This window comes from Nanorana parkeri, unplaced genomic scaffold, assembly GCF_000935625.1.
Source record: "Nanorana parkeri isolate BGI_ZX_2015 unplaced genomic scaffold, ASM93562v1 scaffold2314, whole genome shotgun sequence".
Classification (NCBI taxonomy): Eukaryota; Metazoa; Chordata; class Amphibia; order Anura; family Dicroglossidae; genus Nanorana; species Nanorana parkeri.
Window position 1 is genome coordinate 57,119 of NW_017308582.1, and position 24,785 is coordinate 81,903.

At 45.9% G+C, this 24,785-nt stretch overlaps 1 protein-coding gene across 1 annotated transcript in view; it reads left to right on the top strand.

Moving 5' to 3' along the window:
• LOC108801355 (histone-lysine N-methyltransferase, H3 lysine-79 specific-like) overlaps positions 1-24,785 on the top strand; it is a gene marked incomplete at its 3' end in the record, with an annotated part of 132,045 nt that overhangs the window by 14,843 nt on the left and 92,417 nt on the right. The window contains exons 2-3 of the mRNA XM_018573282.1: positions 16,589-16,632; positions 23,200-23,277. Coding sequence (XP_018428784.1) covers positions 16,589-16,632; positions 23,200-23,277 — 122 coding nt within the window. The remainder of the gene's footprint in view (positions 1-16,588; positions 16,633-23,199; positions 23,278-24,785) is intronic.

Consider the following 24,785-nt stretch of genomic DNA (forward strand, 5'->3'; position numbering starts at 1 on the left):
TTTTTGGGGTACTGCAGTTTTTCGCCGTTTCACGGTCGCACGCAATCTGTAAAATGGGCATGTTGGGTATCGTTTTACTCGTTGTAACCTCATCTTTTATATTTCATTAAAAAAATGGGTAATTTGTTGTGTTTTGGGGCATTTAATTAAATTTGTCACTAAATTTTGGGGTTTAATAAGGAGTTGCGCTAATATTGCGCAACATAAAAATTTTCAACTACCACCATTTTATTCTATAGGGTCTTGGCATTCAGAAAATATATAATGTTGGGGGGTTTTACGTCATTTTCAGGCCTAAAATGTGGAATATAACATGGGTGCAAAAATGGAAAAAAGGGCCTCAGTCATGAAGGGGTTAATTTCCTCTTTTAACCATTGTTCTGTAAAACTATAGAAACATGTTTACAACCCACATTAGTAACCACTGCTGCAAAGACTCTTGACAGCCCTTTTCCTAAAGACAAAAGTCAGTTGTGCAATGAAACGTCATGCATCATTCAGAAGATTACGCCTTTTTAGACAAGCAAACCAATGTTCATATTGACGCAGGAAGTCAGAGCAGGCATGATATTTTCTCATAGACATTATGTGCGGTTTTGTGTGTGGTTATATTCATCTAAAACTGATATTTTGGCTGGGTGTAGAAAATAAAAAAAAATTTTAAGGTGCCACTACTGTTCTAGGAGTGTGCATACCAGAAAATGTTGTGACTGAGCCATTACAAGAATAAGCACTTTTTCTTTACTGTTGACACAGTAAGAAAATAAGGTCAATTCACATGTGGTGTTTGACAATAAAGCTGGATTCGCTTGTGGACTATTTGCTAACTGCTTGTAGGACTCCATAAATTTTGTGTGTATATATATATAATCACAAGTACTTGTACTCATGAAAATGCCCAAATTCTGTAGGCCGATACTAGCCCTTTTTTAAACTAGTTTGGCTGCCTGAGTTCTCGTGCTTGCTGGGGACCTTAGGCAGCTCTCCAACAGTGTCGATCCAGCCATTGCATTTTCTTGCCGGCGCAGGACAGCCCCACACCTGCCTGTATAAGCCCTAGAGGCCAACACGAGTCCGGATCCCACCCATTCAGCCCTGCAGCCATTTGCGCAGCCCTGGCGAGACCTGAACGCAGCCCTGGCGAATTGCTGTTTAATCATGGATTGATGGGATCTGTAGTCCTATATTGCTGGTTGCCATTCTCCATTGCTGGATAATCATGGAATGAGTTGCAGTTCTTCATAATTAAAAAGCCTGCCTTGAAATCATTAGTCTGTTTTTGTTTTAGAAAAAAAAATGGAGAAGTTAATGCAGGTTCTGATACAGGTGTCTGAACACTCGGGGAAATCCTATCCTAACAATTGCGAGTGTTTGAACTTGCATATGGTCACATGGGATATATTTGCGCCAGATTTATGTTGCTAGTGTAATGTTGTTCATAAATGAGATGAAATAGACTCCAGGAAAGAAAATTTGTAACTCCAGGCAAAAAGCTTAACTGTCGCTTCTTAAAAGCTTAACAGCTGTTGTGCTGTGACGGAGCGCAATCCATATGTGTATTGCTTGTACAGCTCTCTTGCGCACCCTTTAGAGGTGCCAGGAGCCAGAATGTGATGTCACTCCGGTCCAGGCACCTCTACTGGACAAGCGAGGGAGCTGTAAGCAATGGACGTATGGATGGACCTCCCTCGCGGCCATAGCCCCATCCCACCCCAAGCTAACACTCTGCACCGGGCAACATATTTTGAATAGCTGCTTGGCGCGAGAATGGACAGTGCTGCCTAGGGGAAGGCCTAGGGGAAGGCAGAGGAGTCTCACACCTAGAAATGTGGAAGGCATGCGGCAACCCACTGAACACAGGGTCATGACCCACTTTTGGGTCACGACCTACCAGTTGAGAACTAAGGTCCTAGAAGCTATGGTTCTAGCTCAGGTTATTGTCACAATGAAAACCCTTTGTGTGAGGAGCAAACATCAGTTAAGTGTGATGGAGAAAATGTTCAATCACAGCACTGCATCTCCAATCCTTTAAGTAATCTTGCTCTTTCCAGCATCTTATGGATTGCACTGTGGTCACGGGGACTTCTTAAGTTGTGATTGTTTTGTTAGGTGATGATCCAGTTTCAGACAGCTGCAGGACCAGTGCAGATTTAAACAGTTGCGAACTTTCGCAAAACACTCGCAATCGGGAAAATGGTGCACAATCTGGTCAAAATGGGCGCACATGTTAAAAGGTGCGGCTAAACAGATTTGCACATAAAAAAATTAAGAGGCTAAAACTGTCACAATTGCTTTGATAAATTCCCCCCACAGTGCATCGCTGTTTGTTGTGTATGGAGCTGCATAGCCGCAGACTGGTCCGGGTGCCCATGCTGGCCCGTGTCCACCGCCAAAAGCGCCTACATTGAGCATGCGAGCATTAGAACTGGACCATGGAGCATTGGAAGAAATTGTCGGGGTTTGATTCACATTTTCTTTTACATCATGTGAATGGATGGGTGTGTTGCTCACCTGGGCAAGAGATGGCACCAGGATGCACTATGGGAAGAAGACAAGCCGGTGGAGGCAGTCTGATGCTTTGGTCAACGTTCTGCTGGGACACATTGGGTTTTGCCATTAATGTGGACATTACTTGGACACGTACCTCCTACCTAAACATTGTTGCTGACAAAGTACACCCCTTCATGGAAACGGTATTCCCTGATTGTGGTGGCCTCAGGATAATGCACCCTGTCACACTGTAAACCTGGTTCAAGAAAGGTTTGAGGAACACTACAACGAGTTTGAGGTGTTGACTTGGCCTCCAAATTCCCCAGATCTCAATCCAAGCGAGCGTCTGTGGAATGTGCTGGACAAACAAGTCTGATCCATGAAGGCCTCACCTGGTAGCTTACAGGTTTTAAGGGATCTGCTACTGACAGCTTGGTGTCGGATATCACAGCATACCTTCAGAGGTCTAGTTGATTCCATGCCTTGAGGGGCCAGGGTATTTTTTGGTGGCAAAAGGGGGACCCACTCAATATAAGGCGGGTGGTCTTAAAGTTATGACAGATTGGTGTGTGTCTGTTCACAAAGAGAGGGATTCAGTGCATCTTGGAAGCATGCAGCTGATACTTTCTGTGAGCAGGTGGAAGAACTGAATGACTTGTTAATCCACTGACATTGTATAGCAGATACCTGGTGCTTAGAGACATGATCACCAAGAAATGATTTTCAGGCTGCTCATATACATTAACCAGGGATATTCACTTAAGGGTGAAGAGTTTGGAGATGGCAGGAGAAGTGAACAATCTAGGACAACATAGCTGATTTGGAAACATTCTCCAATTCAGCTCACTTTCCAGTTCAGCAATATTATCCTAGATTGTTCACTTCTCCTGCCTTCTCCAGACTCTTCACCCTTTTGTGAATAACCTTGTAAAACTTTTACAGTTTTGTTTTTGCCCTTGTGCAGCAGTTCATTATGCTTTTTCTTTTCAATAACATTGATGTTTTTTTCAACCTCTCAGTCTTCTGGACAACCTGTACTGGTCCCTTTCTTCCTCTTGCTGGCCCACCAGGGTGCCTGGCTGCTGTCTGTGAAGCCTCCATTGCTCTGTGAGTGGCAACCGAGAACAGGCTACGTCTTCTCTGCTTGTGCCGAGTATCGGGACTCTCTGTAGTCATTGATAATGTGCAGGTGTTCTCCAACACACAGCTTCAGGTGTTAGAGGCTTCACAGAGTGCAGACCATCACCTTGGGACATCAAGACCAGTACAGGGCATACTACAAAAAGCCCTGTGACACTCCTAAACATGTCAGAGGGTGAACAAAACTGCAGGGCTTTTACTGACAACATACATAATGAATAACAAGGATAGCGTCAGGAAGTGTTCATTTTAAATATTTTATGTATGTGAGCAGCCTGATGAATGTTACTTGTAGACTATCTATTTAAAGGAGAACTATGAGGTGAGTGCTTTTCACTCACCTCATAGTTCTAGCTGACCTGTGACAATGAGACTGTCACAGGTCGGCTCAGTAGATCGGGAGGTGAGCGAACACATACCGGGTTCGCTCGCCTCTCGATCCGGTCACGGCTCTCTGCTGTGACAGGGGGAGGGCTGGATTCCCCTCTCCCCGCTCCGATCTGCCAGCGCTGACTGGCGGAACGGACGGGGGAGGGAGCGGGTACAGCTGGCTCTGCCTCTAGATAGGCAGAGCCAGCTGTCACTCACGCAGCTGGGCGGATCCCGTCATCTACGTCGGGATCCGCCCCGGCTGCGGCGTCTCAGTATACCGTGAGCTGTAGCTCGCAATATACTGAGCTTAGGGTAACGGGAGGAAGCTAGTTTGTGTCCTCCCGTTACCCTAAGGAGAACTATGGGGAAAAACACTGACCCCATAGTTCTCCTTTAAGCAGTTGCTGTCATACTGAAGTTGTATTAGAAATGTGGAATAAGAGGAGCTACCTGGAAGAGAAACAAGCATAAGTTGAGATCTGTATCTCCACAAAACCTAGTTTATTTTTAAGATCGGCTATTTAAATGAGTGGAAAATCTGTTTCTGTTCTGTTTAACGGAAACAAAATCAAAGCTTGATAGTCTGAGATGTGCTCTGATTGGGACAGAAATACTTTATCATCCTACCATAGTACTTGCATCCAGTGAAGCATTGAAATGGTTAAGCTTTTCGTAGTTAATTGCAGCTTTTGTAGGAGGTATGACAGAGTCAAACTAGCAACGCCCAGTGAGTCATCTGTGACTGATAGAGAACTTCACTGTCACCTACAGCAGTCTGATCAGTGTATGACTGCTGACTGACACACTCAAGTCTGCTTATTTTTCTTCCTGTTTTTTTTAATTGTTGCAAGTATAATTGCCCTGCGTGGGCAGGGTGACAGTGTCTCTTTAAAGTGACATTAAACTCAGGAGTTAAGAGAACTATGGGGGTAAGTGTTTTTCCCCCATAGTTCACTTTAGGGTCACGGGCGGACACTATATTAACCTCCTCCCGTTACCCAAAGCTCAGTATATAGCGGGCTATTGCTCGTGATATACTGAGAGCGGCGTGAGTGACAGCTTGATCTGCCGATCTAGAGGCAGAGCCTGTTGTGCCCGCCCCTTCCCCCGTTCATTCATCCACTCAGCGCTGGAGGATTGGGGAATCCCTGCAGGGATCCGTGACTGACAGTCATGGCTCACTGCAGGGAGATGTTCGAGAAGTGAGCAGATCGGCTGCATGTTTCTGCTCACTTTCCCATCAATAGAGTTGACCTGTGACGGCTTCTTTTTCAGTGCAAATCACTCACCTCATAGTTCTCCTTTTAAACCTTAAAGTGGACATTTACCCCCTTTCACTAAAAATTACATCAGCATGCTGATTTTAAAATCTTCTTAGATTCATTAGTTAAACTTGGTTTTTCATTTTACTTACAATAGGATTCATCAACTTCCTGGTCCACCTCTGGCACAAATTATGTAATGTGCCAAAGCGTTGCATCTTGGGAAGTTTACATCAGCAGATCATTGCTGGGAAATCTCATCTGTAATCTCAGGAAAGCTTGGGGAAAGGCATTTTCCTCCCCTGAGATAATGTGCATGGTCACATGTCCTAGTCACATGTGCCAGAGTTCCAGGAAGTAAATGGATAGCTACGGTAGTAATCTGCCCTTAGCAAACATGTCCACTGCCAGAAGACTGGGAAAGAAAAGAGAAGGTATGCAAAGAATACAACGCCGGGAATTATCTAGAAGTATATGTTTGTAGATTGTCATTACTAAACATTTGTAAACGTGTTTGTTAAGAAAAGAAAAAGGTAAAGTTCCTCTTTAAAAATGCATTCAAGTACCCTTACTATTAACAAAACTGTGGATCATTTATGTATTACTCGGCTCTAGATCCTGAAATCATCTCTGAATTCATGCCAATGCCGTCCTTCCTTCTGGAGGGTGGCTGCTTTTGTTTCCCATAGTCCCTGTGTGTGTTGTAAAGTAGCCACCTCTCCAAACTCACTCCCATGATGGATTACAATCTTAATACAATTTAGTAATGTGAGATTGTAGTCCATCACAGGAGCAAGCTTGGAGCAGTGGCTACTTTACAACATACACAGGGACAATGGGGAACATAAGCAGCCACCCCCCAGAAGGAAGGACAGTGTCAGCCTGAATTTAGAGATGATTTCAGGATCTACAGCCGAGTGATGCACAAATAAGACACAATGTGGGGAATTTATCAAATCTGGAGCAGCTGTGCATGGCAACCAATCAGCTTCTCAGTTTGTTCAATTAAGATGTGACAATGAAAGAGAGAAGCTGATTGGTTGCCATGCACAGCTGCTCTAGATTTTGTCTGCTCCAGTTTTGATTTAATTCCCCTCATTAAGTTTTTAACTCACTGAGTTTAGTGTCGCTTTAACCCCTTTGCTATTTCCGCCCTTACTAGGGCAGCAGCACCGGCATTTTTACTTTAGCTCCCAGCTGTCGATGGATAACGTCTACATGTACTGTTTGGGGCTGGAACCTTGAGGCTTGACATTATTTTGTATAATTACTAGAAGCAACTGATTTTACCAAGAAAATGTTTTTTATTCATAATAAAGGTTATTGTGTGACATTAAAAGTTGCAACCAACCAGTGTTTTTTTTAAAAAGCATGTTAGCATGTGGGTGCAAAACGAAAGAAGAAAGCAAGGAAAAACTATCCCCAGTGTTCAAATGCTTATTTGTTTTTTTGTTAATGTCTTATGTTAGGAAAGCATGTAGGAGATATGTTTAAATTTGAGGCGATTGAGTATAAGACTAAAGTTAGGACAGTTTGAAAAGAGCTCTGGCCTGGCCATGTTTGGTTATTCTGCTGTTGTTTTTGCTTGCGTTTGCCATAAATGCTTTGAGATTGTTGTGCAGATAAATATACAGCACTTGTAGCCTTTTAATACATATGCGTGTACTACGTAACCCGAAGCACATAGCTCTGATTCATGGATCCGTTTGTGTTTGCTTTCTGCCCTGATGTGAACTTTTCTCCCCGTCAAGTGATGAGCCTCACAGTTCAGCTATTCAAGCTATGTGTGAGCTCACAGTGGTGTTTATACATTCTTGTCTCAGGGCTAAACTGCTTGGGTGATTTTAATCTCTATCTACCAAGTGATTTAACCTCTTGTTGTCAATCATTATTTTTTTTGCATCATTTTCAGTTTTTTAGAAATTGGGTAATGTCCAAAAAGATGTTCAATCCCTCAGAAGTATGAGAGAAAATCAACATAATAGTTTAGGCCTTAGAAAGGTATGTATGAACTTCACAAACATAACATCTTGCCTGGCAGATCCTTCTTATTTCCTCTCTGAGGATAATGTCATCTTAAAATAGACCCTATGTTTCAAGCCATATATGGGGAACCAAGCAAGATTTTCAAAGTTTGAGTTTGTTATGCCCTTTAATCAATTTGTATTATGGTATCTGTGTATAAATGAAGTAGATGTTTTTTTTTTTTTTTTTTTTTTGTTCATCATGTATTGTCCATTTGCTTAACCCGGCCATGCACTTGCTAAACAAGAAATTCTTGATTTCCTTGTCCACACTTTGCAGCTTAGATGGGGGATGTTTTCCAGTTGATCTAATGCAGCTGAGAAAATGAGAACTTAAAGTGGACCTTTAACCCCTTTTAACTAAGGGGTACGTTCATACCAGATGCAGTGCGCTCCGGTCCGATTCTGGCCGGGAACGCACTGCATCGCATTGCGGCCGGCTCACTTTTTTGTGAGGCTGGAGGGGGCGTGACAGGCTATTGAAGTGAATGGCACCGTAGCCACGCCCTCCAGCCGCAATGGGATCGCAAGGCACATTGTGCTTGCGGTCCAGTCCGGTGCAATGCAATCAAAATGCTGCAAGCACTATTTTGATCGCACCGTCAGAATCGGACCGGAAAGCACTGCATCTGGTGTGAATGTACCCTAAAAATCACCTCAGTCTGCAGCTCTGCATGCCAATATTCAACCCTCTTATGTTCATTAGCTAAACAAACATATATTTTTATTTTACTTGCATTTTGTTTTCTACTTCCTGATCCACTTTTGCACATATGATGGAATTGTGTCCAAGCGGTGCATCCTGGGAAGGTTACATCAGCAGAATGTTGCTGGAAAATCTAATCTGTAATCGGATAAAAAAAATAATTAAATACCATCCTTAATTTAAAATAAAATACACAAATGCAGTGTTACAAACATAAAGTTTACCTCGGAATAAGACTGCTTGCACAATTTTTTGCAATCACACTGCACTGGAACGCACGGCATCATGGGACCCTGTGTTCCAGTAAAGGTGATCACACTGTTGGTGGGAGATGCGTTTGGGGTGCCATTGACATGAATGGCACTGCAACGCACCTCCCCCTTATCGATTAGTTGGTTGCAGGCCTAATTGTATATAATGAGAAGAAGCTCAGTCTGTCCCTCTACTACTTTCACTTTCAAACTTCTCAGGATAGGGCTGCAACTAACTTATTTTCATAATCGATTAGATGGCTGATTATTTTTTTCGATTAATCTGATAAAAAAAAAAGATACTATCTTTTATTTAAAATGAAATACACAAATGGAGTGTTAAAAACCTAAAGTTTACGTGCATTGTGGGCAGGAGGCGTGTTTGGGGTGCCATTGAAATGAATGGCGCCGCAATGCACATTCTGCAGCAGAATTTTTTTAGGCCACAACGTTTCCCTTTTTTAAAAATAACAAAATAACACACTAAACCTGGACAAAAAACACAAATCTATATGTCCGGTCATCAGTTTAGAGTTGACCATGAATATTAGCCCGAGAATTATTGTTCTCACTCTGGCTCACGTGCAAATCGTCGTTTTTGAAATGTAGTTGCGCCGACTTTTGTGTCCCATTAGTATGCACATATTTGCGGGGTTGAGAGACTTCAAATTTTATTTAACTTTTATTTTCTTAGGAGAAAACGGGGAGGCTCAAAAGCCCCCCATGTGATAGCACATGGAGATGACAGGTTCTCTTTAAGGTGGCATTAGGGGTCTATTAGACCCTAGTGTCGTCCTTCCACTTTTAACTGGGGAATGAGAGCTGTAAACACAGCAGGCATTGCCTTGGATCAATAGCCAGTCTGCTATTGGCTATTTTAAATTGCAAAATTTAGAATTCAGAGGAGGCAGGAGGACGGCAGCGGAAGAACTGGGTAATACAGAGAAGGCACGGGGGCGGCATTGGACGAACTGAGGAATACAGAGAAGGCACGGGGGCGGCAGTGGAGGAATAAAGAAGGCACGGGGGCGGCAGTGGACTAACTGGGTAATACAGAGAAGGCACGGGAGCGGCAGTGGACGAACTGAGGAATACAGAGAAGGCACGGGGGCGGCAGTGGACGAACTGAGCAATACAGAAAAGGCACGGGGGCGGCAGTGGACGAACTGAGCAATACAGAAAAGGCACGGGGGCGGCAGCAGACAAACCGGGGAATACAAGGAAGGCATGGGAACGTCAGTGGATGAACCGGGGAATACAGAGAAGGCATGGGGGCGGCAGCGAACGAGCTAGGGAATGGAGGCACGGCTGGTCTCTCCTCCCCGCTGTTGCCGGGTGCAGTGGTCTATGTCCCTGGGGGCTCTGCCGACACAGGCGGGGATTGAAAGGGACAATCCCCTGTGCTGCTGCAGCTGGCACCAGCGGGGAGGGGGAACAGGGGAGCAGAGCATCGGCAGATTTAACTAATCTAATCGATTTTAGATAATCATTGACAACGATTCTCATCGATTATCATGAATTACATTGATTATTTGTTTCAACCCTAGTTCAGAATAGTCTGGAATATGCACAAAGATCTTCACCAAAGAAACATCTAAAGCTGATTAGCTGCAAGCACTGTTTGGCCAGTGCTATTCAATGTGTCCCTTCAGCAATGATCAACTTCTGTCGGGTGAATAGGGTCACCTATGATCGAAGTTACACTGATTCCTTCTAAATCTGCCAAAATTCACTCACTGTGTATCCAGCTTACACAGTGTCAGGGACAGGTTTTAGGGATATTGCACCTCAGAGACTAAACATGACCCTATCAGTACTGTATACCTACTTTTGGCCATATTGTTCTCAATACCTGTAAAATAAATAATACATGAAAATGTAAAATAAAACGCCGTGATCTGATCAGTAATGAATTCTTTAATTTTGTCTAATTTGTATGTATCTATCGCGTGCCATTTATTGGAGGAGCGATTTGTCCTGACCTTTTTCTACATGCTCAAAGCTAAACACCTTTTGAAAAAGAAAATTTGCTAAATAACATCAAGAATACTCACTTATAAAAGGCATAAACTAGGGTAGCACAAAAGCTTTTCACCCAGGCTGTAAATTCTAAACAGATGGAGTAAGGAAGTGATTTATCTTGTAGCAAGAAACAACCTTTAATCCCTGTGACATGCTTGCTAGGCTTGTCAAATTTTCGCATTTGCATTTTAAATATAGGCACGCATCCTGGAACTAGATCTCCCAAGTGCCCTTTTTCTATGTGCAGTGTGTGGGCGGTAACGAATTGGGGGAAAGGCAGAGCAGGTAGGGCTGACAATGCTGTTGGGATTTTGGTGCAGCCAAAGGCACTGTGTTGTCGGCTTATACAGGAAGTTGGGAGAACACTGGATTTCTGACAAATCGGCAGATATTTTTCTGTACTTGCAGAGTTTTTAAAAGAATACAAACTAAAAATGTGCATTTATCGCAGAACTGACTGTGTGCAGTTCAACACCCCCTTCCAAGTAGCCTCCTATCAGCAGAAAGCATGCACTTTGTTGAATGCAAAGCTCAAGTTTGACTCGGCATGGGGGGTGTCTGACCTCTGCAGAGAGACCACTGCTTCCACAAAGAGAGCCCAAGGGTCCTTTCTAGCTGTTTTGTAACAATTTTAGCCAGCTTTAACCCCTTGCCGTCCGCCCGTAGTAAAAAACGGACGGACGGCACTGCAGCATTGGCAGGTTTCCGTCTCCAGACGGCATTTTTTTTCTGCTCGCGGGCACGCACGGGCAGAAAAGACCTGACCATTGCACACACCCGTTACCGGGTGTTTCACATATAGGCGATTAGCGGCTCCATAGCCCGCCGATCGTCTATATGTGCTCGTGTGAAACTGCCACATGTCGGCTCAATAGATGGGGAATTGACCGAACACATATCGTCGCTCGCTCACTTCTCGATCATGTCCCTCCAGAGAGCCATGACTGTCATTCACCGCTCCCTGCAAGGATTCTCCCCCCCCCCCTCTCCGATCCTCCAGTGCTGACTGGCAGAACGGACGGGGAAAGGGGCGGGTACAGCTGGCTCTGCCTCTAGATAGGCAGAGCCCGATGTCACTCACGCAGCTTGGTGGATCTCGACAGTAATGTCTGGATTCGTCCTGGCTACGGCGGTCTCAGTATATAGTGAGCTGTAGCCTGCGATATTTTGAGCTTTGGGTCACGGGAGAAGGTTAGTATATGTCCTCTCGTGACCCTTAGGAGAACTATGGGGAAAAACACTTACCCCATAGTTCTCCTTTTTAAAATAACCTGTCATGTAAATAAACTATTGGTGGTAGGTAGCTTCAATCTGTTGGTACAAAGCCGTTGCTATTGCTAGAAAATTGCCTGTTTTTCCCACTGTCTATGTTCCATTGCAAAGATTTTCCTATACGGTCTGCTAAAGACGCAACAGAAAGTAAGGGGCAACTCCCCTCTTGGGGCCTGTGTTGATGTCCTTTTGTTCATGTCAGAACTTCTCTCCCCAACAAATGGGATTGCAAAAGTGGCTTGAAGCAGGTTGATGCAGTTTAGGCAGCGATCAAATGCTGGTCAAGAGGTTGCCAGCTGGGGGGTCAAATGCATCCGGTGAATGATGTTGTAAGCATCTGAAACTGATCTCTAATGCAGGTGGAATACCCCTGAGAACCAACTACTTTTGCCCGTCAACAATTTAGAATTTAGATATTTAACAAAAGAGTTGTCTCCATTGGAAGATTTCCCTCTCGCCTCTTCTTTGATAGCTGTAACATTTTTCATTTCCCTTCACTTTCTTTCCCATGACAATGCTCACCAAAAAGTTTGAATCGCATGCAGGGATTCTGGCTGCCATAAAAACCTAACAAAGGTTTCCAGCTGTTTCCAATTATCCAAAACTAAAATAAAGTTTGAATTTAAAATTCACTTCCAGGGACATTTGTTTGGTCACATACATGGTCTTTGAAGAATATCCCTTCTAATCTGTTTTATTTTGGGAAATTAAGCATTTTGTATGTAAAAAAAAAAAAGGAACTTTTAGGGCTTGTTCACACCATTTTCTAGTCCAGATCTGGAGCAGATCTGCAGACGTGGTGCCATGCGTGCAGTCAGTGCGTTTTTGACACGTTTTACTGCGTTCCATTTTTTTTGGAGTGGGGCTGTCAGTATGTTAGCTGCAGTGCGGTGCATTTTTGGCGCGTTCGTGCATTCCCGGGACCGTATCCGGACCGGACAAAATGTGACATGCAGTATTTTCTCGAACGGACTGCGCACGTGAGAACTGTAGCCCATAAAACACATAGGGATACATTGGGATGCATTTTGGGTGCAGGAGCGTACGGTTCTGGTCAGGACACAATCCGGACATCTTGTGAACAAGCCCTTAGGTTAGAATTGTGGTTGTGACCATTGCCAATTTCCTTCTCGGGTATCAGTTGCCTAGCTGTCTCTGGCTGACCTGCAGCCAACATGCAGATTAGAAAGACTCGAGGCAGAACTCTTGTTCCATATACTTGTATTTAGGTCCGTGCACAAAACTGTTGGAGCCCTTAGTTGTGTAGCTTAGTCAGGCAGCTAGTATTTTCAGAAGGAGAAATCAACAAGGGCAGCACTTTTCATGAGTTGCATACAGAATCGGGAGCACTCTACTGTAGCAAGAGGGGCAGTGCCCATGTGGAAAGGGATTACGTAAGTTAAGAAAACTAGTCTGCCAATATAGAGTTCTTGTGGGTTCAAAGGAGTTTCAGAAATAGACCAACTTCCTCAGGGCTAATTAACACAAAATAATGAATCATGCAAATGTATTCTAGTCACAGTTTTTTATTTTAGTAGCCTTGCTGGGAGCACCACGGTTGGCAATACTTTTGTTGGAGGGGTGGTAGCCAGCTCTGTGGATGCCCTAGTGTTTGCAAGCTTCAATCCCCTGCTAAGTGGGGAGCACTTTACACTGCAGGTGGGAAGCAGCTTGAAGATGCCAAAATGCCTGCAAGCTTTTCTGTTACCATCAGCTCTATATGTGGCCTTTACTTCAGCCTGCTCCCACACAGACTGCACTATGCTGTATGTGGCCACACAAGAGAACGTAAAGTAAGGATTTAAAATGAGCTAGGGGAAAGCAGTGTGTGTGTTTCACATGCTTGTGACACACCAGACGTTCTAGATACTTAGGCTGCTCTTTAAGTTTGTTGTATAGTTCCCCATTTTGCAGTTTCCCAGTTACCACAACTCTATTATTGTAAATGGTGATTCACCCAATTGGCTGACAATTTAAAGAGACTCCCATCACCTGCCCATTCATTCAGTGGTATAGGTTTGTGGAAATACTGTTCTTTTTTAACATTAGGGTGTAATTGGTGCATGGGGCATTTTTTTTATATAAGAGAAAATAAGCCACGCACAATTCAAAAAGCAGGTAGTATATACAATAAGCACTCCAGTAAGGACGACTAGATTATGATTTCCTCAGATGTAATGACCACATTTTTAGACTGAAAAATTGTGTAAAATCTCTATGTAGTCCTATTTTGGCTACTTTTGTGAATCCAGCAATATATAGGGCAGGGTATAGTGTAACTGTCATGAGGATCTTTGTCACGTTATTCTCCAGAGAATTGGCCTTAAAGGGTATGTATGTACATGGGTGTGGAGGTATATGGAAGTATGGCTTGGTAGGAAGCGAGAAAGGGGTGGGTTGGATGGCAGTGAGCAAAGGTAGGCATTGAGAAGTGAAAATAGGGGAAGGGTTGGTGTGTGTGTGTGTGTGTGTGTGTGTGTGTGTGTGTGTGTGTGTAAAATAAGGGGTGCGGTTTTATTTGTTAAAGAGAAAAAATTGGCATTCACTGTATCTGAAATAAAGTTTGGGGGATTTGGCATCAGATGGTATTGAAGAGAAATCAGATGGTATTGAGAGATTCTAGCGGTGGCCGACTTATCATAGTATTTGGTAAGTATTTTAAAGCAGAACTCCGGGCAATTCAAATGTAAAAGTGACAAAGTCAAAAAAAATTTGCTCCCCCCAATGCTAGTGTAAGCACTTACCTTAAATGATGTTTCTTAATCAGATCTTTCCTGTCGTTTTCATCTGTCCCTCCAGCGCTGCTGCGGGTCTCCGATCCAGCGCTGACTCCTCTGTCCCACGGTGTCTGCATGCGGGTGCACGTGTCCATAGACTTACCTTGTTTCTCTCCTCATCTCCCGGACGAAAATGTGAACTGCGCATTCGCCCGCCGCAAGATGCTTTGTGGCCGCCTGAGAATTTTTTCACATTTTTGGACGGAAGCACGCAGGGAAGACGGGTAAGTATTGACCTCTTTTTAAAGAGTTGTTTTTTTTTTTTTATATATATACACTTTTTGCATATATGTACTGCTATTGTAGATATATGCAAAAACACCGGAAGGTTTAATTACACTTTAACCCTTGCATTTTTGTCTAGGGAGCTAAAAAAAATATATAAAGTTATAGCCACCCAAGCCACGGTTCCGGCTGGCACTTAGACCGATCCTTGGAGCCTGTCTACCCCTACGCTCCAGCGCTCTTAGGCCCCCTGAGTCATCGCATTCTATGCAATGTATAGGACATGAGAATGCCGAGGGACATACCATTGTTGGAAGGAGTGGTGTAGGAGCTAGCCAGGATTGCGGTTCGGGCGAGTGTGGCTCCCTAGACAAAATGAGCACTAAAACCCTTGCAGTGCGGGGGGTAGGGTTAGCCCGTAGCCTGACTGCAAGGGTTGATTTGATTTGCCTGGAGTCCTGCTTTAAAGGGACGAACTGTTACTTTAGTTTTTCACAATATAAGATCATGATTTTGTCCATTGTTCTGGCCTATAGATGATTCCTCCAGACTTGCATATATGAAAGTTCAGTCACAAAGTTTTGAGGGAGAAGTGATGTGTAGAGAGAGGAGTTTTCCTGGCATCTACATTCAAAATCATTTAGGGTCAACAGGGAAGGTTTCCTTTGTTAGAGACTCAACCTAGTGTCCGATCTGGAGATGTAAAAACAATTCCCTTTTCCGTCTCTTTAGATTCCTGTAGCTGTTGGAAAAAAAAGAAATTGGAAACAATGGCCACCTCCGTTGGCATATAGTTTTGTGAGAGTAGCTGTTTTGACTGCGTTTTTTAGTATTTTGTAATATGTGGAACCCTTGAGCCATCCTGGAGTTTGTGGAAACATTCGGTTTATAGCCCGGGGTCTAACTGAACTCCGGATACATTTTTAAAACTTTGTTTTGGTGATGTGAAGGGTGGTTGGGTGCATATTGGCCAATTTGTGAAAATATACATTATTTTGTTCCTTGTATATACAGAGCAATATAACACATTTTAGTAAACCTTGTATAAGCAGATGTTCCTTCAGTGAAAACCACATGTTGAAACAATGTATGAGATATCAGAATGTTTATTGTATTGTTTGGACCTGCCCCTTCTGCTTTCCTATTTGTTAGAAGGCACAGTCCAATAAGGAGGCTACAGGGGAGATCAGCTTCTGCATTTATTAACTCATTTTATTTATTCAGCCGTTTATCAGGCTTACCTTAGAGTGTACCTAAAGCCTTGGTTCTCAACTGGTGGGTCGTTACCCAAAAGTGGGTCGCGACCCCGTGTTCAATGGGTTGCTGCGTGCCTTACACTTTTTTTTTTAGGTAAGAGGCTCCTTAGCTTCTTCCTAGCGCAACAGTAATTTCTCGCACCAAGCAGCATTCAAAATATGCTGCCCGGTGCCTAGTGTCAGCTTAAGTTGGGGTGGGATGGGGCTATGGCCGCGAGGCTGCTTGATTTATATATGTGCATTGCTTGCGTGTCCCTCGCATGTCCTATAGAGATGCCTGGACCGGAGTGATGCCACATTCTGGCTCGGCACTTCTACAGGGTGTGCAAGGGAGCTGTACAAGCAATGCACATATGAATAGCGCTCCGGCACAGATGAACACACTGGACCCCAGCCTGAGGATCCACTCCAGTTCTCGTAAATATTTTCTTTTGGAGTGTGTGTGTGTATATGTGTGTGTGTGTGAGACTGTCTGTGGTTGTATGTGGCTGTCGGGGCCCATTCACACTAGTACAGTGCGTCAATCGCAATCACACCTGCTGTGGGAGGTGCGTTGCATTTAAATAGCATCCCAAACGCACCTCCCACAGTTCGATCACCCGCACCGGAATGCGTGGTACCGCGATGCGACCCGGGTCGCGTCTTAATAAACAAGAACAAATGTGGGTCCTTAGGTTACACAAATTGAGAACCACTGACCTGTGGCTTCATATCTGAGTTTTATTTATTCTCAAAATTGGAGCGCCACTAATGAATGGATTACACTAACAAATATTTATTTGTCTTTGCAGGATAAGCACCATGATGCTGCACATGAAATTATTGAAACAATTAGGTAAGTGCTTGAGTTTGTAAAGTATTTAATAATAAAAATTAAAGTATACTTTGCTAGGTTGGGAAGTGGAATTATGTTTTTGATTTTTTTTTAGTGCATGCAATAATCGAAATTTCTAGTCGGCTACATATGAAAAGGCGTCATAGTAGCGTGGTATAGGCTTAATACCTTAGATAACATGTATTGATAATGGTTACATACTTATATGATTCAACAATGAATAGGAAACAACTATGATTATAGCAAACATTCTCAACAATGCAAAGTTGGTGAATTCTGTCTTTTTACTAACTGCTTCCCTCCCACAATCTGTAGATGGACATTCGCTCAGCAAAGGATATAGTGCTATGGAACATGAATTTATGGTCATACTTTGAAAGCTAGCAGGTCATATGGTGCTTGGCTGCTAGTTGTCATACCCAGCTGTCACTGACAATGCCGGTCTCTACTAATGATCAGGAGCCAGGAGTGGTTCCCGTTCATTGAGTACTTTACCAGCTATGACAGTGATTACATGCAGGCTGGAGACTTGGTAAAGGGGAAAAAAATCCCGCCTGCAGATGACAATGCATTCTGAAGATGGCAGGTTGGTGCATGATGCATTTGTATCATGGTGCGAAATTTGGCCTGGGCATCTAGGCTTCAGTGACTGCTGGGCATGAAAAGGTTAAACAAGACATTTTGGCTACTCTAAAAATGAGCTACTCATCTGTAATCTCTCAAGATCTCAGGGAAAGCCATTTTTCCTTCTCTGAGATCATGTGCATAGTCACGTGTCCTAGTCACATGTGCCAGAGTTCCAGGAAGTGAAGGGAGATTAATCTGCCCTTAGTAAAAAAAAAAAAAAAAAAAGGTCACTGTCAGATGACTGGGGAAGAAAAGAGAAATAAGGTATACAAAGAATAAAAGGCCGACAATTATCTAGAAGTGTTTGTAGATTATCATTACTAAACATTTCTAAAGGTGCCTTTTTGTTATTTTAAAGATGAGGGTGAAGTTCCTCTTCAACCAGTTGCCGTCCGCACGTTGAGAAAAAACGGACGGATGGCAGACTCCTATCTGCGGGTTGCCGTCTCCAGACGGCATTTTTTTCCTGCAGGACAGATACAGGTAAGAGGCTGCGCTGGGTCCCTGGATGAAACCTTCCTGCTCCCTCCCTCTCCCACACAGGGGACAGTTCTCCCTTGCTGGGTCGGACGCTGCTGGTGCTGGACGCATTTACACAGCCGGTGGTCGTGAGTAACTGCGGGGGTCTCCCTGTTGCCTGTGACGATCTCTGGTGGGCAGGTTTCTTGGTGCAAGGGAGCTATGTATCGTAAGGGCGATACTCCCGGGCTGCCTTGTGAGGGATGTGGGCTGCGCTCTGCGGACCTCTCTGGATCACCTCTCTGCGCGGCCTGTACGCCTGCGCTCCTCTTCCAGTCGCCTCTGTGCTCCCTCCGGGTCCCTGGGGGGGCGAGGGGTTGTCCATGGAGTTTTTCTCCACTATGAATGGGTTTGTGTCGCGCATTGTACGCGCCCTCACGCAGAGACCCCCTAAAAAACGTGTTCTGTCTTTGCCGTCCCCGGCGTTATCTGGGGAGGAGAAGGGCGACTCCTCGGCGCCGGACTCGGGCAGTGAGGATGAGTCTGCGTCGACGCTCATGGTTAAGGAACCTGAACTGGTTTGGGCGCTTGTGCGCGCCGTCCGTGAGACGCTTCCGATTGAGGAGTCTCCCGGTACTTCTACCTTGTACAGTTTGGAACGCATAAGAGCAAGCGTTCCGCAAAGGTGTTTCCCTACATCCCATTTTTTGCCGCGTTCATTTATAAGGAGTGGAAACGCCCGTCCAAGTCCTTTGCGTTTCTGAAACTATTTTCGGTTCGATATCCGTTCGAGGAGGCTTTCTTGTCCAAGTGGGCCACCCCGCCTGTGGTGGACCCCCCGGTCTCCCGCTTGAACAAGGCCACTCTTTTTCCGGTGGTGGATTCGCCGCCCTTTAAGGACCCCACCGATCGGAAGGCTTAGGCGATTTCGCGCACCTTGGTTTCCGTGTCGGGCGCACTGATGCGCCCAGTCCTGGCGTCTGCCCTGGTTTCGCAAACCTTGACTGAATGGGCGAAGATGCTTAATCAGGGTCTTGCGGAGGAGAATGTTTCCCCCTCCTACGTGGATTTGGCGGAGCAGCTGGTGCAGGGCCTTAAGTATGTCTGCAATTCGGCTCTGGATGCGGCCCTCCTTGTGTGTGTCGCGGGTGTCAATGGCGGTGGTCACACTTCGCCGTTTGTTGTGGCTGAAGTGCTGGTCGGCTGACCAGGCTTCCAAAAAAGCTCTGACGGAGCTCCTCTTTACTGGTGACCGCCTGTTTGGCGCTACTTTGGATGAAATCATTAAGGATCTGACGGGGGGTTAAGAGCACCTTCTTACCTCAGGTGCGCAAGAAGGAGCGGAGGCCGGGGCCTTTTCCGCTCACGAGCTGCTTTTTCGGCCCCCTCCGAGAAGGGCGGTAAGTTCCCCAGAGCCACTTCCTCCCAGTCTAACAAGCGTCCCTGGCAGCCGAAGTCTGCCAAGCCCACCGACAAGACCCCGTCCACATGAAGGTCTCGGGTCGACCCTGGGTTCCAGGGTAAGGGGTTGCCTTCGGCTCTTTGCGGACTTCTGGCTGGCTCACATCTCCGACACCTGGGTTCGGGAGCAAGTGACCCCGGGTTACAAGATCGAATTACTGTCTCGACCGGGTCACAGATTTTTCCCGTCCAACATGCGTCTTTCCCCTTCTCGCCTAGCGGCTCTTCATCGCAAGGTGGCGGATCTCCTGGCCCAGAGGGTTGTGGTACCGGTTCCGTCCTCTGAACGCTTCCGGGGTTTTTACTCCAATCTGTTCACTGTGCCAAAGAAGGAAGGGGTTCGGCTCATCCTGGACCTCAAACGCCTAAACACCTTTGTGCGGGTCCCTCGTTTACGCATGGAATCGATTCGGTCGATGGGGAAGTGCCTTTGTCCGGGGGACCTGTTGGCCTCAATCGACATCAAGGATGCCTACCTTCATGTGCCTATTTTTTTTCTTCGTTTCCAATTTGTGGCGCTGCCCTTCGTCCTTGCGTCGGCCCCGCGTGTGTTCACCAAGGTGCTGGCCCCGATTCTGGAGGAGTTCGGATGGGTCCTGAATGTCCAGAAGTCTTGCCTGGTGCCTTCCCCACGCCTGGAGTACCTGGGCCTGGTTCTGGACACGGTCGCGGCCAGGGTTTTCCTTCCTCCGGAAAAACTCCGGAAGCTTCGCTCCCACATGCGCCTGTTGCGGACTTGCCGCTGGTCGTCCGTTCGTTTCTGCATGCAGGTCCTGGGTCTCATGGTGGCCTCCTTCGAGGCAGTGCCCTTTGCTCAACATTACACTAGGACCCTCCAGAGGGACATTCTGGTTCAGTGGGACAAGTCGCCCTTGTCTCTGGACAGGGAGATTCGGGAGGCGAGGGCCTCGTTGCGGTGGTGGCTGCGATACGAGTCCCGTCTGCCGATAAATGTGTTGGAACTTCGGGCGATTCGCCTGTCCCTTCACTGGTCGGTCCTGCTTCAGTGTCTGTCAGTTCGGGTTCACTCCGACAACGCCACCGCGGTGGCATACATCAATCATCAGGGCGGCACAAAAAGCGTGTCCGCAAGTCGGGAGATATCCAAGATCCTATCTTGGGCGGAAGGTCGGGTCCTTGCGCTGTCGGCAGTTTACATCCCGGGGGTGGACAATTGGCAGGCCGACTACCTCAGTCGCCAGTCGGTGGACCCAGGGGAATGGTCCCTGCACCCGGACGTCTCATCAGCTGTGCCTTCGCTGGGGGACGCCGGATGTGGACCTTCTGGCGTCTCGTCTCAACCGGAAGGTGGAGAGGTTTGTGGCCCGGGCTCTGGATCCCTGGGCGGAGGCGATGGATGCCCTGGGCGGAGGCGATGGATGCCCTGGTGGCTCCTTGTGAGCATTACGGTCTGATTTATGCCTTCCCTCCACTTTACCTGTTGCCTCGGCTGCTACGTCGGATCACGGCCGAGGACGTCCTCGTGGCTCCGGATTGGCCTTGGAGGGCGTGGTACGCGGACGTGGTTCGACTACTGATGGACGCCCCCTTGCAGCTGCCTCTGCGTCAGGATCTTCTGTCCCAGGGGCCCGTGTTCCATCCTTTACAATCGCTGGCTTTGACGGCGTGGCTGTTGAGAGCCAGGTCCTGAGGGAACAGAGGGTTGTCCGATGCGGTGATCTCTGCGATGCTTTGAGCCTGCAAGCCAGTCTCTAGGAGGATTTGCCATCGTACGTGAAGGGCCTATTTTGCCTGGTGTGAGGCTGGGGCCTGGTCTCCGCTTGTTTTCCATCAGCAAACTTCTTGCCTTTTGCACGGTTGGCCTTAAGCACGGTGAAGGGTCAGATCTCGGCCCTGACTGTGCTCTTTGGCGTTTAATGCTTTGGTTCGTACGTGGGGGTTACGCGTATTGCTCCTCCTGTCTGCTCGCCCGGGCACCATGGGATCTGAATCTGGTGCTGTTGGTGCTGCAGAAATCTCCCTTTGAGCCTATTCGGGAGATTCCGCTTTTGTCCTTGTTGCGAAAGGTGGCCTTTTTGGTGGCCATCGCTTCGGTTCGGCGGGTTTCTGAATTGGCTGCCTTGTCCTGCAAGTTACCGTTTCTGGTTCTTCATAAGGACAAGGCTGTTCTCCGCCCTCGGCCGGCCTTCCTGCCTAAGGTCGTGTCGGCTTTTCATTTGAATGAGGACATTGTTTTGCCCAAAGCCGGTTCACAGGAAGGAAAGGGCGCTGCATTGCCTGGATGTGGTGCGCGCTCTTCGGGTTTATTTGGAAGCTACTGCTTCTTTCCGTGAGACTGATTCCTTGTTCGTCCTCACGGGGGGCCCTCGTAAGGGCAAGGCCGCGTCGGCAGCTACGGTTTCACGATGGATTCGTGCTGTTGTTGTTCAGGCGTACGCCGTTAAGGTGCGTGAGCCCCCTTTCCCTGTCACTGCCCATTCTACTAGGGCTGTTGGCGCATCCTGGGCTTTTCGCCATGGTGCTTCTGTTTCCCAGGTTTGCAAGGCTGCTAGTTGGTCTTCGGTTCACACCTTTGTCAAGTTTTGGCATCTGCGGATGCTGGTTTGGGGCGCAAGATTTTGCAGACGGCCCTTTGAGTGGTTCGTGGGTAGTTTGTTGTTGTTTGGTCCATCCCTCATTGGGTTACTGCTTGGTGACGTCCCTACCTTACAGGATCTATGATCTGTTGCCCTGTGTCCTTCAATGAACGGGAGAGAAAATAGGATTTTTGTACTCACTGTAAAATCCTTTTTCTCTCCGTTCATTGAAGGACACAGGTCCCGCCCTCTTTCTCTGGGTGTGCACTCCTAACTGCTTGTTACTAACTGGAGACTTGTCAGCAGGTGGGGGGTTGGGCCACCAGCAGGGGCCGCTCCTAGGCTGTCTGTCTGTTTTTTGTTATGTGCCTAGCGTCCTACTCCTGCAGGTGGCGATATACCCTACCTTACAGGATCTACGATCTGTTGCCCTGTGTCCTTCAATGAACGGAGAGAAAATTATTTTATGGTGAGTACAAAAATCCTATTTTTTGAGGTTTTTCGCGCGCATGACATGTTTGGTGTTTTTTTTTTTTTACCCGACGCCACCCCGACTCTTATATTTTACCAAAAAATTGGGTAATCATAAACGTTTTATAATTTAATATGGGGGAAACTGTTTTTTTTTTAAATTATTTTCTGTAATTTTTCCTTTTAATATAGTAAAAAATAAAACCCCCAGTGGTGATTAAATACCACCAAAAGAAAGCTCTATCTGTCCCCAAAAAATGGTATAAAATTCATTTCAGTACAGCGTTGCACGATGGAATAAATGTCAGTCAAAGTACCGCAGTGCAGAATAATGAAAAATGGCCTGGATGGGAAGGGGGTTTAACACTGCGGACTTCAAGTGGTTAAGTAACATAACTCGGGTGTTACATCTTAAAAATGCATTGAAGTACCCTATTAACTAGGGATGTTCAGATACCTAGTACTATACTCAGTATAAGTACAGATAATTTTCCAGCTCCAAGACTAGAGAAAAGTTCAAACGTTAGGAGGCCGCTGTCATTTTTAAGGAGCATACAGAGCTCCATTTCAGGACAGTGGTGGATTGCAAGAGCCAGGTCCCAGCTGCAACCCTAGTAGTTCTCGTGAAAATGCCAAGTATCAGCACTGGTATCTGAACACCCCTACTATTTAAAAAAGTATCTTATTTGTGTGTCACTCAGCTGTAGATCCTCAAATCATCTCTGAATTCATGCTCCAAGCTCACTCCCGTGATGGACTACAATCTCAATACAAATTGGCAAACTAAACCTGAGATTGTAGTCCATCATGGGAGCGAGCTTGGAGCAGTGACTGCTTTACAACACACACAGGACCATGGTCCACAAAAGTAGCCCCCCTCCAGAAGGAAGGACAGTGTCGGCACCAATTCAATTGTCATTTTACTAATATATTTTCAGTCGCTTGCTGTCTTAAAATGAATGTTTATGCAGAATCTAGTTATTTACATGTCATTATCTCTGTTTCTTTTCAGATGGGTCTGTGAGGAGATCCCAGACCTTAAATTGGCCATGGAAAATTATGTACTCATTGATTATGACACCAAAAGGTAAGTTGATTTCTAGGTTCTCATAAGTATTTTATAGAAAAAAACGAAACCGAAATAAAAAAAATTGTCAGGCTGAAACCGAAAATGTTTTATTTAAATGTTTTCTATATATATATATATATATACACACACACACACACACATTCATTCCTCCCTCAAAATTTCCATTCGCCCCCTCGCAATTGGCGAGTGGAATGTCAGCAATGGTGCCTCGCCGGCGGGACTAGGGATGGAATACTACCGCCGCGGCAAACACTCGCTTCTGTTTTCTCTTCTCTTTCTTGCCTGCTGCAGCTACAGAGCGGCCGAGCCCGAGAAGGAGAAGAGAGAACCGAGCGAGTGATTGCCGCGGCGGTAGTGTCCCATCCAGAGCCGGAGCTAGCTCTCTGTGCTCACTTTCTTTCGTCCCGGCCGCTTCAGCTCCACTCAGTCCTCAATCTCTTTTTCTGCAGCCTCTGTTATCAGTGAACAGGACTCCTCTATACTGAAGGTTCCTGTTCATTGATAACTTGGAGAACATAGTATGTTTACTATAACCACAATCATGAATGAACAGGAGGCGATGTAGATCACTTCCCTTTCATTCATAATTGAGGATATATTAACCATACTATGTCCTCCATGTTATGTACAAACACTGATCGCTGAGTGTTTGTACCAATCTCCTTCCTGACCGCTGTCATTTTTATAAAAATATTAAAAAATTGAAAACATTTAAACTGTTTGAGATTAACTCAATTACAAAGACTAGAGGCCACCACCTAAAGTTGGTGTAGAAAAAATTCCAGCACAATGGTCGAAGAGGGTTCTTTACAGTAAGAGCGGTTAAGGTCTGGAACTCACTTTGTTCAAGAAACTTTTGGACAATTTCTTGAGGGACCATAATATCCAGGGATACCACTATCCCTAAGAATGAGATGATGCGTGTACCTATATGGGTTGGACTTGATGGACGTATGTCTTTTTTCATCCCCAAATACTAGGTAACTATGTAACAGGAGGCTGAGCAGGCGGTCCGGGCATAGAGGTCAGCCTCCTGTGACGGCGCGTGCTGTCTCCGCCCCCACACCGCTCTGCCGGACTGTGACAGGAGGCTGAGCAGTGTGGGAGGAGAGACACCGGCCGCTCACAGCGCTCTCCTCCCGCAGCGCTCGGCCGCCTGTCACACTTCTTTTGAAAGAAAGCAGGCATGCACCGATGTATCAGCAAAAAAATTGCACTTTTGGCATTTAGCCAAAAGTGCAATTTTCGGCCGATATATCGGTGCATCCCTAGTATTTTATTTCTTTTTTTTTTCAATGACTTTATATCGGTTATCTGTTGACATAGGTCCCTATCCCAACACCTGATGAAACCCTCAAATGAGTATTTTTCTGTGTAGATCAACCCTAGGGGGTGACCATAAATGCTTTAGTGATTGACACAGGAAAGAGTGGTGGATCCCACAAGGCAAGTCTGCCTTTCTGTGGAAGACATCTGTCTGTCTGTGCTTAGAATACTCTGCATGCTTG